The sequence below is a fragment of the Xyrauchen texanus genome, chromosome 2 (genome assembly GCF_025860055.1).
Source record: "Xyrauchen texanus isolate HMW12.3.18 chromosome 2, RBS_HiC_50CHRs, whole genome shotgun sequence".
Taxonomy (NCBI): domain Eukaryota; kingdom Metazoa; phylum Chordata; class Actinopteri; order Cypriniformes; family Catostomidae; genus Xyrauchen; species Xyrauchen texanus.
The window spans coordinates 10,249,748-10,267,210 of NC_068277.1; the positions used below are offsets into that span (position 1 = coordinate 10,249,748).

Consider the following 17,463-nt stretch of genomic DNA (forward strand, 5'->3'; position numbering starts at 1 on the left):
CTGCCGTGACTGGGACGTCCGCAAAAAATAAACTGCATCCATTTTTCCCTGACGCCTGGATCTTTCGGCAGCTTATTCAGAGGTTTTGTTTGACCACAGCCAGGAACAGCACATCTGTGTGGCATCGTAATTTTCCTGTGCACAAGTAGTCTCTGTCAGAGCTCGCTGTCCATCGACTGAACACTTGTGAGGCGCACGGCGATACTGAAATGAGCGTAGTTGTCTTGCGCTTAAAGCGTAGTTATCTTGTGCTGGAGGCGGTCATATGCAAACGCTGGTACGTCACTTCTAACCGTCACGTCACTTCTAACCATGAATCCAGAACGAGCTGTATTTTGAGCTTGATTAAATAAATGATTCATTTAGAATGGGGAGGACGTCTTAAAATATTAAACTTGCAGGACGTTTTAATGATACAAAGACCTCTTATATACCAAAAGATCAAGGCAAATTTGGTTTCTCATGTCATGACCCCTTTAAAAAAGCAATTGTTGAGCAATGTAAAAAAATATAAAGGCAACATGATGCAGTAAGATTTTTGTGTTCTCTCAACAACTTTATTAATAGTTGTGCTCCATCAAATTGCTTTGTTTAGCCAATAAATTGTAGTCAAGACAACTACAGATTTCTTGTTCTGTAAATTATCATTACAAAGACTCTTATTCTGTCACTGTTTAATTCTTATATATGGTTTTATATTACTTTATTAAAAGAATAGTTCACTCAAAGCTAATAAATTCTGACATGATTTACTCCCCCTCATGTCATCCCAGATGTGTATGACTTTCTTTCTTCTGCTGAACATTTAGAAGAGCATAAGAAATATTTCTCAGCTCTGTAAGTCCATACAATGCAAGTGAAAGTTGGCCAGAACTTTGAAGTCCCAAAAAGTGCACAAAGGCTACATAAAAGTAATCCATATCTTCTGAAGTGATATGATAGGTGTGGGTGAGAAACACATCAATATTTAGTCCTTGAACGTTCTGGTCAACATTCACTTGCATTGTATGGACCTACAGACCTGAGATATTCTTCAAAAAAAATGTGTGTGAGTTCAGCAGATGACATGAGGGTGAGAAAATTATTAGAGAATTTATATTTTTTGGGTTTACTATCCCTTTAAGTTAACCACAATCCTTTCCTCTGTCAATATGTAAGGCAAGACAATTCATGTAATAGATGAATAATTAGTACAGACACACTTAGACCTCAACCCTTAACCCACAAACCTTAGTAACGGTTGCAAACCTCATTAAGTCAAAAGATGAGCTCTGGACATCACCACACAACAATTTAACAAACTGTGGCAACACAAAACAACAACAACATAAAATAAATAAACTGCAAAAATAAGCCTAAAACACAAACCACGTAATATATTCATGTTGCAATGCATGCTGGGAACTCACAAATCATCAACATTGTTCAATAGGAAACTGGTTGTTCAGCCAACTGTGTTAGGTTAGTTAGGACAACATTTGTTGGAATATTGTGTTTTTATGTGTTTAGATGCAAAGTAATTCACATTTCATTGTATCTGTGACTCCAAAAAGCTATATACCTTATAAGATGTATGTAATTGCATATTTTACAATGTGTGACTACTAATTATACTTATAAGTCATTGTAATTTTATTCTGAGCAAGTATACCTCCTTTCAATGTATATAGATTACACCTTATTCACAAAAGTCAGCGCTATATGCCTGACCCAATTACCATTGTGCTATAACCACCCATGAAAATCAGATTTTAAATGTAATTTTTTTTAAAAGAGATGTTTGTGTACATATTTTCTATTGTTATGGCAGCAGTAATTTATCATATGTTTATCAAATGATGAAGAACAGGGCTGTAACTGGGAAAAATTCATATGCGTGGTGTAGTCCAGTGTACTTTCGACATTTTAAAAAGCAGATGGAGGTGCGTGGATCACAGTGGTGGTGTACAGTCTCAGTGAATATTTAAAAACCATTAGATTTTTAAAAATGAAGAAAAATGTCAATTTTCCCCTGTGCATAGTACTTGATGTAGCACCGTTGCGGTTAAGTGGTTTCACATAGGCTGCACCTTGTGTTCTGATTACAGAAGTACACAAAAACAACCCTTTCCACTAAAGGTTCATTTACTTATCATTGCACAGATGGTTTTGACAGCGTACACTGTTCAATCAAATGTGCTTGTCAGATTTTGTTACACAAAAACAAAAAAAAAGGTATTATAAAAGAATGGTATTGCGTGGCTGGCTTATGTAGTGTACAAATGAATGTTCTAATGGTGTGCGTGCTGTCCTTGTGTTTAGCTGGAGCAAAATGTGCACCATTTGGACATTCACGGGCAGTTGTACAAGTACACACCATGATACATGCACAGTTTTATTGCTGATACGTGTTATGTATAACATGCATCCAGCTGCAAGTCAGTCTTGGAAAAATTACCACCACCTTGACATTATCCCAAGGCCTTTTTTCAGCCCATACGAGTAGATTTTCAAACTGAACAAACAGAGCACATGTTGCACAGACTGCAAGCAGGAGGCCTTTATAAAGATCAGCCTCATAAGTCTCAGTTTTTTTATTTAGCACTTAATGTGTTTTTCCCAATTAGTTGCAAAACTCTGAAATCTGTTTTGTTAATCTGTTTGTTTTGATGCACATAATGTCATCTGTGATAATACTGAAATAACACTTTTTTTTCACAACATTTTTAGGCTTTGTATTAATTTGTTTCGGCCAAAATCTGACTTGAACTATTCAAAGTACGCTAATTAATGTACCATTTATTTACATCTGTGATTAATGGTATTTACTTAACAATCCCTTAAGAGCCTGTTTATAAGCCTGATAAGCCTTAAAGCCGTATCATATTGTTACTCGGTATTGCTGTGATATTTCCACATTCACATGGATGTCTGCTTGAGCATTTTGATATGAGCTGCAGTCGCCTCGACATCATTAAGGGTATATCTCACGAAATTGTCCAGAACATATTTCACCTGAAAAGAAATGATATTTTGCACAAAGAAAATGGAGTTTATGTATCATTAAGTTAATAAAATATCTACAGTATGCATCATTGTATTATTTGTTGTATTGCATTTTATTATAATTATATATCAGTTATAAAGAATTTTATCCTTCGAGACCCCATGAAATGGCTTGAGGAACACTGTTTTCTTCCCAGTATGCACCCATGTGTACAAGATGAATCATCAATATGTTTGGTCTGTTTAACCAAAAGAGAAAGACTGCACATTTGAAATGTGTATACTGTATCTGATACAAAGTTTTTGTCAACTTTTAGGTGTGCAGTAGCATATCCATGGCCCCCAATCTAGCAGACGTGGCCACAGAGATCATTTTCAAAATATTAATAACCAGTGTTGGGGGTAACGTGTTACAAGTAATGTGTGTTATGTAATCAATTACTTTTTTGAGTAACGAGTAAAGTAACAATATTTTTTTATTTTAGAACATAATATTGGAGTTACATTTTTAAAAAGTAATGCGTTGCTATATATATCCACTTAATCGTGACCAGAAGGAGGTTACCCCATGTGACTACCCTCCCTAGCAACCGGGCCAATATGGTTGCTTAGGAGACCTGGCTGGAGTCACTCAGCACACCCTGGATTCGGACTCGTGACTCCAAGGGTGGTAGTCAGCGTCAATACTCGCTGAGCTACCCAGGCTCCTTTTATCATATATGATGCAGGTTCAAGTGTTGGACTTTGCTGCTTTAGTAAGACAGTGGTTATTCTTCATTATTCATATTGGCTGCCATGTTGATGGAAAAACAAATTATGCATTTTCATGTTTTTTATTATTTTTATGTTACGTAAGTTACTTATAAGTTTAAGTTACTTTTAAAAGTAACGTTACCCAACACTGCTAATAACTACTGTCTTGACCAGAACAAAATAGGTGTCATTTTAAAGCTTAAAACATCTAACTAATCAAATAGTCATGTGTCATATGTTGCTGGAAAGCTCTCAAAGAGTAGAATACAACCAGCCTAGGTGTTGCTTCTCTGTCGCATTTTCTCTTATAACTTCACGAAAAATAGACAGAACATAAAATATCACATACCATTATAAGGCAATTATGTTTAAATAAAATCCCACACGCAACATAATCGGATATATAGATCCTTAGATTATTCACATGAAGCACAATGTGCACACAGCACATAATGTGTTATTTGGATTTAAACATGTTAGCTATCCTCGATCTGATAACTTAATTTGAAATGTGGAATGTTGTCCAGCTTCATGGAACACTAAATCAATCATATTAGGATTCAGAACGCTGCAGCCTGAGGTGGAAGTTATCCAAATATGGGCAGATAGGATCGTTCGCTCTAATTACATATGGCCACCAGGAGATGGTGCTAACTAGATGACACTGACTCGATGATGGCTCATATGACACAGAATGGAACTGAATGAGATCTCATTACTCCTGCATGCTTTGGAGAGAGAGCATAGCTTTAGTAATTTCTGTATTTGCATAGTGATTAGTTTTTATGTACAATTATGTATGTGATTGGGAACAAATCAAAAGCAGCTTTACACCCAGAAATATACACTCACCTAAAGGATTATTAGGAACACCATACTAATACTGTGTTTGAGCCCCTTTCGCCTTCAGAACTGCCTTAATTCTACATGGCATTGATTCAACAAGGTGCTGAAAGCATTCTTTAGAAATGTTGGCCCATATTGATAGGATAGCATCTTGCAGTTGATGGAGATTTGTGGGATGCACATCCAGGGCACGAAGCTCCCGTTCCACCACATCCCAAAGATGCTCTATTGGGTTGAGATCTGGTGACTGTGGGGGCCATTTTAGTACAGTGAACTCATTGTCATGTTCAAGAAACCAATTTGAAATGATTCGAGCTTTGTGACATGGTGCATTATCCTGCTGGAAGTAGCCATCAGAGGATGGGTACATGGTGGCCATAAAGGGATGGACATGGTCAGAAACAATGCTCAGGTAGGCCGTGGCATTTAAACGATGCCCAATTGGCACTAAGGGGCCTAAAGTGTGCCAAGGAAACATCCCCCACACCATTACACCACCACCACCACCAGCCTGCACAGTGGTAACAAGGCATGATGGACCCATGTTCTCATTCTGTTTACGCCAAATTCTGACTCTACCATCTGAATGTCTCAACAGAAATTGAGACTCATCAGACCAGGCAACATTTTTCCAGTCTTCAACTGTCCAATTTTGGTGAGCTCTTGTAAATTGTAGCCTCTTTTTCCTATTTGTAGTGGAGATGAGTGGTACCCGGTGGGGTCTTCTGCTGTTGTAGCCCATCCACCTCAAGGTTGTGCATGTTGTGGCTTCACAAATGCTTTGCTGCATACCTCGGTTGTAACGAGTGGTTATTTCAGGCAAAGTTGCTCTTCTATCAGCTTGAATCAGTTGGCCCATTCTCCTCTGACCTCTAGCATCAACAAGGCATTTTCGCCCACAGGACTGCCACATACTGGATGTTTTTCCCTTTTCACACCATTCTTTGTAAACCCTAGAAATGGTTGTGCGTGAAAATCCCAGTAACTGAGCAGATTGTGAAATACTCAGACCGGCCCGTCTGGCACCAACAACCATGCCACGCTCAAAATTGCTTAAATCACCTTTCTTTCCCATTCTGACATTCAGTTTGGAGTTCAGGAGATTGTCTTGACCAGGACCACACCCCTAAATGCATTGAAGCAACTGCCATGTGATTGGTTGATTAGATAATTGCATTAATGAGAAATTGAACAGGTGTTCCTAATAATCCTTTAGGTGAGTGTATATTGTCAAATCAGAAAAATAAGGGGGGGGAAATGATCATTTTTGTTCAGTTTCTTAGTCTGAGAGTCTCAGAATTGATCATAATCTATATCATTAAGAAATTTGAAAAGTTTTCTTTAAAATGATACCAAACACTTGACCCTCCTTGTTGAATTTCTTTTTTTTTACTTTAATTTTGGGTATGCCACTGAAACAGGGAATCTTTTAAAACACCCTCAGAACTTAAAGGGTTAAACAAAGTTTTCTCTAAATCAACAATCTTTAATTTACTTCCTTCTCAAGATGTCTCCTAATGTTCTTGAAATGAGAGAAACAAGCCACCATATCTAGATGCCTGTCAAGATCATTATTACCTGCTCTTTGTCCTACATTAGAAAGTTCGCAAGTTGGGTTGAAAAAGCTCTATAGTCTTTGACCTAACTGAGAAAAAGGAGAAAACATCATCCCAAATCCTGTTCTTTGAACATGCTTCTGTCTCTGATAAGAGCATCATGTCATTTTCTCATCCTCCCCACTCAGTGGTACTTCTGGGACTGATCTTTTACTGAAGTTTACTTAAGCCTATAATACCCAAGCAACATACTGACCTACATGAGCTAATAAAAATGTCATCTTGAACTCCTTGTGTAATTTATGCTCTACCTCATCTCCATTGTTTTCCACTGTGAATCATCAACGGATTTATCAAAGGTCAGGCCTATACCCGAGTATACCCGACTGGCCTTTGTTGTTTCAAATTCAATACAATAGGTTGCGTTCTCATTTCTTTATAATCGGTTATTCTTATAGAGCCATTGCTGCTGTATGTGCATTTGCACTTCATCCTAGATTCATGCACTTGTTTTTATCGGTCATCAGTTATGGTGAAAACATTTTGAACTTCATGCTCTGCTTCACTTGTCAACTGCTTTGGGGAAAATATGGGTAAATCAAAAAAAGCAAGGCAGAAACAAACTTCATCAAAGTAGAGGCCCGTTTCCTCTCGCAGACAGTAACAAGGTCAAAAAGAGTGTTACTGGATGCCTCGCAAACAAGATTATGAAATGTGTTGTTGTATTTTTGGGGCAGGAGACACTAAGGAAACACTGAGACAAACACAAAGCATGAAACATCCATAATGGGATGATTAGAAATGTTGGTCAATTCTGTTGAGAGATTTTAATACTTTTCTAGGCGATGAAACACTGAAAAACTCCCATAGACTTGCATTGAAGGAGAGACCCAGGAACCAGAATATAGAGACTTGGGGGTGGGATCTTTTGATTTGGGCCAGTAAGCAACCACCCAGAACACCATAGCAACTGCTTGGCAAAGCCCTAGCAACAACCCAGCAGATCCGTGTCTGTCATTTTTGTTTGCATAGGCTAGCACGGCTAAAAATATAGTTTTAATTGAATTCTCCTATTTTAGTGTTTTCTTTGAAATTGTTACTTTAAGGCTATCCTGAGTTATCTTACTACAAGTTATGCTGGATATCACCTTTCTTTGGCAATTCAGCAAGTCACACATACAAAATGATTTGGTGCTTTTCTAACCAGGCTGCATGGTATGACAGATATGCAATTGATTTCTTGTTCCAAACATTTCATCCTGTATTTGCTCATTGGTTGTATTCAGGGATTTGGTCAACACGGCAGACAATGTGAATTTTCAAATCTTGTTCCTGTTTATTGGTGAGTATCATAGTTTGACATTGACATAATGGAAACACTGACCCCGGCAGCGCTGCGGATATGTCTGTTATTGGCTTGCTGTCAAGCTTGTGATTAATAGCCTCAGTGGTATGTTGATGACAAACAAAAACAGGAACTGTAAATGTTTATCTCTCGCTCTCTCTTCCGACTCCTGTCGAGAAGTTTGGTGTTTAATTTATGCTTTCTGAAAGAATTACAGATTTTCCATTTCTTGGGGCATTTTTGCATTATCACATTTGATCATGACAGATATGCAATGAGGAATTAGTTGTGTCATGGTCGACCTATGTGGAGACATTTTAATTTGTCCTCCTACCTTGTATTTATTATATGTGTTTATGCACCACTTTTGGTCATAGCTTAATTACTTTGGAATAGATAATTTTGTAGACATTGCCATTTATGTATTTTGCATGTGTTCCCTGGGAATTAAACCTGAGACCCTGGCGTTGCTAGTGCCATGCTCTACAAGTTAAGCTACAGGAACCCAGCAGTTTATAAATACAATATCATTAATCACTGTTGTCTTTAGCAAAATGTGCAGTAATAATGAAATGAATGTCTGTGTTCTTTGAGCACCAGTTTCACTAAAGGAATTTAGCAAATTAGGTAACGGCACAAACATGCTGACAAAGTTAGTGCTGATCGCGATTTGCATGGGGCAATTCCCCAGCTTGCAGGCTGGTTCTGTGTGCTTGATTTTAAGGATGCAGAATACAATGGTCTGGCATACTTACTGGGCATGTACAGCATTAACCCACCAATGTGATCCAAGCACCTGAATCTGTCTGCTCTACTACACCATGTCTGAAACCTGGGAATTTGAAAACACTGGTCGTGCACTAGATTCAAAAGAACCGGGTCATTAAAGTCATTAATTTGGGAATTGGATTGCTCTGGTCACGCTGATTGTTTCATTTGTAGATTCTAAAGAACTGGCTCATATGTGTCATTCATTCTGATATCGGACTACAATGGTCACGCTGTAAGAGTCGCACTGTAGATTCAAAATAACTAGATTATAAGAGTAATTTGTTTGGGAATTGTACTTCACTGGCCATGCTGATAGTTTCATGCTGCTGATTCAAAAGAACCAGCTCATAAGAGTCATCCATTCTGAAATCGGACTACAGTGGTTGAGCTGTATGTTTAACACATACAGTAGATTAAACCGGTTCATAAGAGCCATTTGTTTGGGAATCCAACTACACTGGTCGTTAGCAAATAAGTAAGTTTAACGCTGTAAATTTCAAAAGAACCATCTCATTCGAATAATTTGTTCGGGAATCGGACTTCACTGGTTGCACTGTTTCTCGCACTGTAGATTCAAAAGAATCAGCTCAGTAGAGTCATTTGTTCGGGTATCGGACTACACTGGTCATGCTGATTTTTTTTCATATGCTGTAGATTTAAAAGAACCAGCTCATAACAGTCATTTGTTCGGGAATGGGACTACATTGGTCACGCTAATTGTTTTGTGCTGTAGATTTAAATTAAACCGTCTCATTAGAATAGTTTGTTCGGGAATTGTACTTCACTGGTTGCACTGTTTTCGCACTGTAGATTCAAAAGAATCAGCTCAGTAGAGTCATTTGTTCGGGTATCGGACTACACTGGTCGTGCTGATTGTTTTCGTGCTGTAGATTTAAAATAATTAACTCACAAGAATCATCCATTCTGGAATCAGTCTACAGTGGTCACGCTGTATGTTTCGTGCTGTAGATGAACCTGCTCATAAGAGTCATTTCTTTAGGAATCTGACTACAATGGCCATAAGTAATTAAGTTTAACACTGTAGATTCAAAAGAACCATTTCATTAGAATAATTCATTCGGAAATCTGACATCACTGGTTGCACTATATTTTAGTGCAGTGTTCCACCCACATCGGAGGTTCAAGAGCTGTTAACGCAAGTTATGAAAATTAGACGTTTATGGAATAAAAAAAAAAGGAACCAGTTCTCGTTTCCCAACACTTCTGTATATGTGAGAAAGATGCAGGTTTTCATGCATGCAAAAGTGGCAGTAAGCTTCGTTCTCTTATTAATATTAAAATGTTTTCATCTCTCATTTTAGAATTGTTTTGAAAAAAGATTGAGTAATTTTGTAAAAAATATGAAAATGTTGTTGCTCAGCAAATATTTCATTAGTAATTGAGTTTGTTTGTGTTTATGCTTCATGTTCCAGGAATCCAGAATGTTCTTAGTCTTTTTTGTGCGGTTCTGACGGAGCACAAGGTTTTGTTCCACTCTTCTAGCTATCAGAGACTAGGGGAGGCCTGTCGTGCCTTGGAGTCCCTCATGTTTCCTCTTAAGTACAGGTGAGTCTGCATCAATTGTTACTTGTATACCCGTAATAATTTACCTTGATTACAGCATCTAATTTTATTAGTTATATAATGAACATATGTAGTTCAGTCTAAGCTCATTGCGGAATAACTTGGAAGACAGCAAAGAATCTAGGACATTTGAATTAATGTATCCTCTTAGGAATTGAGAAGTGATAAGCCTGTAATTTGTAAATGAATCTATTTTTAGCATCTTGTGCAATGGTATGTACTATTTTTGTGTAATGAGAACATATGTTGGCATGATATTAACATCTGCTGATTACTTGAAGTGATGGTTATGGTTGTCTAACTATGTTTGAACCACAGTTACCCCTACATTCCCGTCCTCCCATCTCGACTGCTGGAGGTGTTGAGCTCCCCTACGCCCTTCATTATCGGCGTGCACTCCGTGTTCCAGAGCGAGATCCAAGAGCTGGTGAGATCAAGATCTCACAGAAAGTCATTTTTCGATCTGCCTTAAAACAGCAGGTCAGATTCTTGTAACATTTCTTCGTTGGTGATTTCTGATTGGGTTTTGGTTCACAGCTTGACGTGATCATTGCTGACCTTGATGGTGGAACGATAAAAATACCAGAGTGTATTCACCTCTCCCAGCTCCCTGAACCACTCTTGTACAATACTCAAAAAGCACTGTCCATGGTAAAAAATACTGCACATACTTTACACTTACATTACATTTACATTTATGCATTTTGACAGATCGAAAACATGATCTTGGCATTGCTAGCGCCATGCTCTACAACAATCACGTGTGACTTTCATTGCTATAAAGGATAAAATATCAAACCAAATGCCACTTATATGAAAGAAAGACAGCACAAGCATGGTTTTCAAGTAACAAAAATGCTTTTAAATGATAAAACAATAGATAAACGGTTCAAAATTGAGACAAAAAGTATGTAGACATTCTTTTTGGTTGTCAAATTTAATGGAACATGTCTAGAGGACTCAATGGACTCAAGATGGCGCCGAGTATGGCTGCTGCGTTGCGAGCTCCGTTACAACACTGCGGTTTATTGTTTGTTTTGTTTACAGTTCTTTGTTTTTTTGTCTTGGATGTTGTCTGCCTTATTGTTTACGACAGACAAACGCTTTTGGACATTAGTTCTACAATCACACATCGAAAACCGGACTTCAAATTCCTTAATGCCGACCGCTGTTTACAAACACGCCGGCGGAGCCTTTGTCTGTGCTGCTCGGCCGCGGAAACGCAGAAGGAAAGAGGAAAACGAGCCGGCGTTCTCATCAGAGTAAGACGTCGTGCAAATCGACCCCGCTACCCAGTATACTACTGGCAAATGTTCAGTCTCTGGACAACAAACTCTGCGAGCTGAGAGCGCGGATCTCTTTCCAACGAGAGACGAGGGACTGCTGCGTTATGTGCCTTACAGAAACCTGGCTGTCTACGGAGATTCCAGACTCGGCCATCGAAATCACGGGCTTTTCCGTGCACCGAGCGGACAGAGCGAAAGACCTCTCTGGTAAAAGCAGAGGTGGTGGTGTATGTTTTATGATCAACAAATCATGGTGTGATCAGAGGAACGTACATTTCATCAAGTCTTTTTGCTCTCCTGATCTGGAATATCTCATGCTTCTGTGTCGACCATTCTGGCTGCCGAGGGAATTCACAGCGGTTATCATCACAGCTGTGTACATCCCCCGCAAGCCGACACAGACCGGGCACTCAGGGAACTGTATGGGTGTATAAGTGAGCAGGAAACCGCAGCACCCTGAGGCTGCGTTCATTGTTGCCGGGACTTTAACAAAGCCAACTTCAAAGCAATCGCCCCAAAATACCACCAACACATAAAGTTCAACACACGAGGGACCGGGTTTTGGATCATTGTTACTCTCCCTTCCGGAAGGCTACAAATCCCTCCCCGCCCCCATTTGGCAATCGGACCATTCTTCCGTTCTGCTTCTGCCCGCTTACAGGCAGAAACTGAAACAGGAAGCACCCACCCTCAGAACGATCCAGTGCTGGTCGGACCAATCAGACTCTGCGCTACAAGACTGTTTTGATCACGCGGACTGGGAGATGTTCCGTCCGCTTCTGATGACGACTATCGAGGTTTACGCTGACAGCGTAACGTGTTTCATCAGGAAGTGCGTAGAGGACGCTTGTTCCGACCAAAACTATACGGATATACCCCAACCAGAAACCATGGGTTAACGGCGATGTTCGCGCGGCACTCACTGCGCGGACCTCCGCTTTAATTCTCCTAACACGGAGGAGCGTAAACAAGCCAGTTATGCCCTCCGTAACACTATCAGTGCAGCTAAACGCCAGTACAGGCACAAGCTTGAAGGCCAGTTCAACACCACTGACTCTAGAAGTATGTGGCAGGAATTAACACAATCACGGACTACAAGCGGAATAAAGTCTCCGCCATGAACACCGCTGCATCTCTCCGGACTAACTTAATACATTTTATGCTCGCTTTGAGGACAGTAACACCGCCCTCGCGAGAGAGCACTCGCTGCTGACGCTACAGAGGTTGATTCACTCTCCGTCTCTGTTGTGGATGTAACCCGATCATTCCGACGGGTGAACATCCGTAAAGCCGCGGGTCCAGACGGCATTCGGGCCGCGCCATCAGAGCGTGCGCGAATCAACTGGCTGGTGTTTTTACGGACATTTTCAATCTGTCCCTCTCCCTGTCTGTAGTCCCCACATGCTTCAAAACATCAACCATTGTGCCTGTACCGAAGCAAGCTATAATCACATGCTTAAATGACTGGCGTCCTGTTGCTCTGACCCCCATCATCAGCAAATGCTTCGAGAGGTTAATCAGAGATCACATCTGCTCTGTTCTGCCCCCTCTTTGGACCCATTGCAGTTTGCCTACCGCAACAACCGCTCCACTGATGATGCCATTGCATCTACAATACACACTGCTCTCTCCCACCTGGAAAAAAGGAACACATATGTGAGAATGCTGTTTGTAGACTACAGCTCAGCATTCAACACCATAGTGCCCTCCAAGCTTGATGAGAAACTCCGGGCTCTGGGCTTAAACAGCTCGCTGTGCAGCTGGATCCTGGATTTCCTGTCAGGCAGACGCCAGGTGGTTAGAATGGGCAGCAACACCTCCTCATCACTGACCCTCAACACTGGAGCCTCGCAGGGCTGTGTTCTCAGCCCACTCCTGTATTCCCTGTACACACATGACTGTGTGGCAACACATAGCTCCAATGCCATCATTAAGTTTGCTGACGATACGACGGTGGTAGGTCTGATCACTGACAATGATGAAAGAGCCTACAGAGAGGAGGTGCACACTCTGACACGCTGGTGTCAGGAGCACAACCTCTCCTCAACGCCAGTAAAACCAAGGAGCTTGTTGTGGACTTCAGGAAGAAAGACGGAGAACACAGCCCCATCACCATCAATGGAGCACCGTGGAGAGAGTCAGCAGCTTCAAGTTCCTCGGTGTCCACATTACTGAGGAACTCACATGGTCCGGCCCACACTGAGGCCGTTGTGAAGAAGGCTCACCAGCCTCTTCTTCCTGAGACGGCTGAGGAAGTTTGGAATGAACCACCACATCCTCACACGGTTCTACACCAGCACTGTAGAGAGCATCCTGACTGGCTGCATCACCGCCTGGTACGGCAATAGCACCGCAGTACAACTGCAAAGCCCTGCAAAGGGTGGTGCGAACTGCCAGGAACATCATCGGAGGTGAGCTTCCTCCCTCCAGGACATATACACCAGGCGGTGTGTGAAAAAGCTCGGAGGATCATCAGAGACTCCAGTCACCCAAGTCATGGGCTGTTCTCACTGCTACCATCAGGCAGGCGTGTATCGCAGCATCAGGACCCGCACCAGCCGACTACATGATAGCTTTTTCCCCAAGCAATCAGACTGTTGAACTCTTGATCTATCAGGATCAATAATTAGCACTGCACTTTATTAATCTATAATCTCACACTGGACTGTCAACATATTCTCCTCAATACAACTGCTATATATATATATATACACATATATATTTCATATACTCCCACTTATTGTATTGTATTGTATATTCTGTTCTATATTCTGCATTGTATATAATTATTGTGTTGTGTAAGTATGTGTACATCTGATTTGTAAATTGTTTTGTGTAAGTATGTGTACATTTGATATGTAAATTGTTTTGTGTAAGTATGTTGTTTATTGTAATTGGTATATGTCTCGTCACTGTCATGACTGCTATGTTGCTCGGAACTGCACACAAGAATTTCACCTACTGTTGCACTTGTGTACATGGTAGTGTGACAATAAAGTGATTTGATTTGATTTTGATTTAGAGCTGATGATGGACTACTTTGTTACTCTGCTAAGACAACTGGGAAACTGACTTCATCCACTAAAAATCAACGAGTTGGACGAGTTTGTTACAAATACATGCAAAAATGGCTCAGAAAAGTTAGTTCTAAAGATGGGGTCTCGGATCAATTGTTTGCAGATGCCACTTGGTTTGATGTAATATCTAAAGCTAGTGAAATACATAAGAGTCCAAAATAAATGTCCAAATTATTTTGGGGCCACTGCACACAATCTATTGTGTAATATTGAAGTGTTGGTCCTTTACACAAGATTAAACCATGATTATTACTGGAGGTATTCCATAGGTTAAATTTGCTCCATTTGCCCACAGATTTCATATTTCCTCACTGTAAATACTTTTCTTTGTCTTCCAGGTTTTGCACCCTGATCTGGAAGGAGCAGATAATGCCTTCCCTCCCCCTCGTTCTGCTCCGTCCAACATAAAACTGCTGGTAAAACAGTCAAAGTACTCTTAGATACAAAAAACATGCATCATTTATATGGCTCTGCTTTACAAGCTCATCAAGTAATGTGTGAAATTTGCTAAATTAGTGACTGACTCTCATGTGACCGACTCTGAAGTCTCTAATTGGGTCTCCAGGGACCTGAAATATGTGTGTGTTAGAGGAGTTTGAACTCCCTTCACGTAAGCAGTTTATTTTAAGTCGAGCGAACTGTCAGAACGAAAATCTGCGCTCTGACTCATGCCATCATCAGACGTTTATCTGGCATTCCCCGAATGTCTCTCAACCGCTTCTATTTTGGCTTTCTTGTTTTTGACAGGATAAGGAGGTGAGAGCGGTCTTCCTGCGCTTGTTTGCACAACTCTTCCAGGGCTACAGGTCCTGTCTGCAGCTCATTCGCATCCATTCCGAACCTGTGATTCACTTTCACAAGGTGAGAGAGGCCGCACATCTGCAACTTTATGATGTTCACCCTCATTTGCAGAGCAAACAGGGCCATCAGTCAGTGAGTGATTAGGAGTGATTACCGTCAAGCAAACCTGCAAAACACTTCTAGAAAATTCATATCAGGAATGTTTAGGTGCTGTCATGTTACCCTACAAAAAAGTACTATGGTAGTACTATGGCAGGGGTTTTCATCTTTTTCATGCATGGCACCCCCAATTATTATGATCTCCTTGCAAGGAACCCCCATTATGAGTTCTAGAAGACTCTATGTATTTTCATGTAGAATGACCCAATTATATTGTGTGAAAATATTGACTTTGTATTAACAGAATCTGTTCAGCCAAAACAGAATTAAAAAATGTTCCTTTGAAAACGTATTGATTTAGCTGTTTACACTCTCCTCCACAATGAAACATTGTTTTCCTCCACTGACAACAAAGTGTTTCTTGGAAAACGAATCGGTTACCTAACGTAACCTCGGTTCTCTCTAGACGAGGGAACGAGTATTGCGTAAGCTAGCTTACGCTACGGGAAAGATTCATCTTTTCTGAGATATTGAAGCCAAAAAATTATCCTTAATTTTGTATCATTTGTCAACGCAGTGCAGCAACTGCAGACCTTGAGCGGGCTAGCTAGCGAGCTCATTGGTTGCTCTGCGGCAACTGCTGCAGCCTATAGACGAACTTGAGCGAACTCGCGTCCAATGAGAGGCGTCCGCACGCTTACTGCATCAAAGCCCGCCAAAATGGGCGTGGCTAGAGTGCATATAAGCGTAGTTCGTAGGCTGGAACCCTGGTTTTCATTGAATGAAGTGAAAGTCGCTCGTGGCGCGAAGCACGGCCGGCTACGCAATACTCGTTCCTCGTCTAGAGAGAACCGAGGTTACGTTAGGTAACCGATTCGTTCTCTTCACGAGAGGTTCTCTCGTATTGCGTAAGCTAGCTTACGCTACGGGAACCCATTGTTAACACCGTCTGCGCCAAGCATCCACTGCATGAGCCCCGGGGTGGGGGGACCCGGGGAGCCCTTGTGAGTGGGGAAATAATATTTGGCCGGCAAGAGTGCGGGCCAGTGTGTGTGTAATACATAAGCACATTGTGGGAAGGGAACGACAGAGCGGCGGTGCCGGTCTGTGTGGAATGAGTCCCATCAGTGCAGCTCACCAGGGGAGCTGTAGCGTATTAAACCGCTAGTAGTTTTGCCTGCAGGGCGGGGACTTCCAGATTGTAAAATCTGACAAAGGTGGAGGGGGAAGCCCAGCCCGCTGCCACACATATGTCGTGAATGGAAATCCCGCTGGACCATGCTCACGATGAGGCCATGCCTCTAGTGGAGTGAGCCCTAATGCCCAACGGGCATGGCAGGTCTTTTGACGCGTATGCGGCAGCAATAACGTCCACTATCCATCTAGACAGTGTCTGTTTCGAGGCGGCGAGACCTTTGGTGCACCCTCCGAACGAAACGAAAAGCTGCTCAGAGCGTCTGAAAGAGGCGGAGCGCGCAGTATACAATCTCAGTGCTCTGACTGGGCAAAGGAGATTGGCGTCGCATTCGCTATCGGATGCTGGCAGCGCCGATAGGGAAATGACCTGTGCTCTGAAAGGAGTACCGATCACCTTGGGAACATAGCCGTGTCTAGGCTTTAAAATGACCTTGGAGTCAGTTGGTCCAAACTCAAGACACGCAGCGCTGACAGACAGCGCGTGAAGGAGTCCCACACGTTTGACTGATGACAGGGCAGTCAGAAAAACGGTTTTGAGTGAAAGGTATTTCAAATCCACGGATTGAAGCGGTTCGAAAGGGGGGGCTTTCATAGTTTCGAGAACTATAGAAAGATCCCAGATAGGAACCAATGGGGGGCGCGGGGGGTTCATCCTTCTAGCTCCCCTGAGGAAGCAGATGACCAGCTCGTTTTTTCCCAGTGACTGGCCGTGCAGGGGTTCAGCGAACGCTGCGACGGCCGCCACATACACTTTGAGCGTGGATGGGGATCTGCCCTTATCCAGCAGCTCTTTGTAAAAACACGAGCAGCGACGACACCCCACATGTCCGTGGGTCCAGGTCTCTGTCGGTGCACCATTTTGAAAACACAGACCATTTTGACGCATAGAGTCTTCTCGTGGAAGGGGCTCTAGCGTGTATGATGGTGTTTATTACCCCTTCTGGCAGAGCGACGGGTAGTCGTTGATCACCCACGTGCAGCGCCAGCGCTCTGGGTGGGGATGCCAGATCGTGCCGCGAGCTTGAGAGAGGAGATCTGCTCTCACTGGGATGGGCCACGGCGCTGTCAGTGACAGCTGCGTAAGCTCCGGGAACCATGTCTGATTCTCCCAACGCGGGGCTATGAGGAGCACCAAGTGACGCGTTTCCCTGATCCTCTGCATT

The 17,463-nt window shown here is 41.9% G+C and overlaps 1 protein-coding gene across 3 annotated transcripts in view; it reads left to right on the forward strand.

Annotated features, from left to right (window-relative positions):
• Positions 1-17,463, forward strand: part of LOC127660117 (myotubularin-related protein 13-like) — a 179,503-nt gene that overhangs the window by 64,631 nt on the left and 97,409 nt on the right. For all 3 annotated transcript variants that reach the window (XM_052150205.1, XM_052150222.1, XM_052150213.1), the window contains exons 7-11: positions 9,690-9,822; positions 10,159-10,267; positions 10,378-10,491; positions 14,542-14,619; positions 14,951-15,064. In XM_052150205.1, the coding sequence (XP_052006165.1) occupies positions 9,690-9,822; positions 10,159-10,267; positions 10,378-10,491; positions 14,542-14,619; positions 14,951-15,064 (548 nt within the window). The remainder of the gene's footprint in view (positions 1-9,689; positions 9,823-10,158; positions 10,268-10,377; positions 10,492-14,541; positions 14,620-14,950; positions 15,065-17,463) is intronic.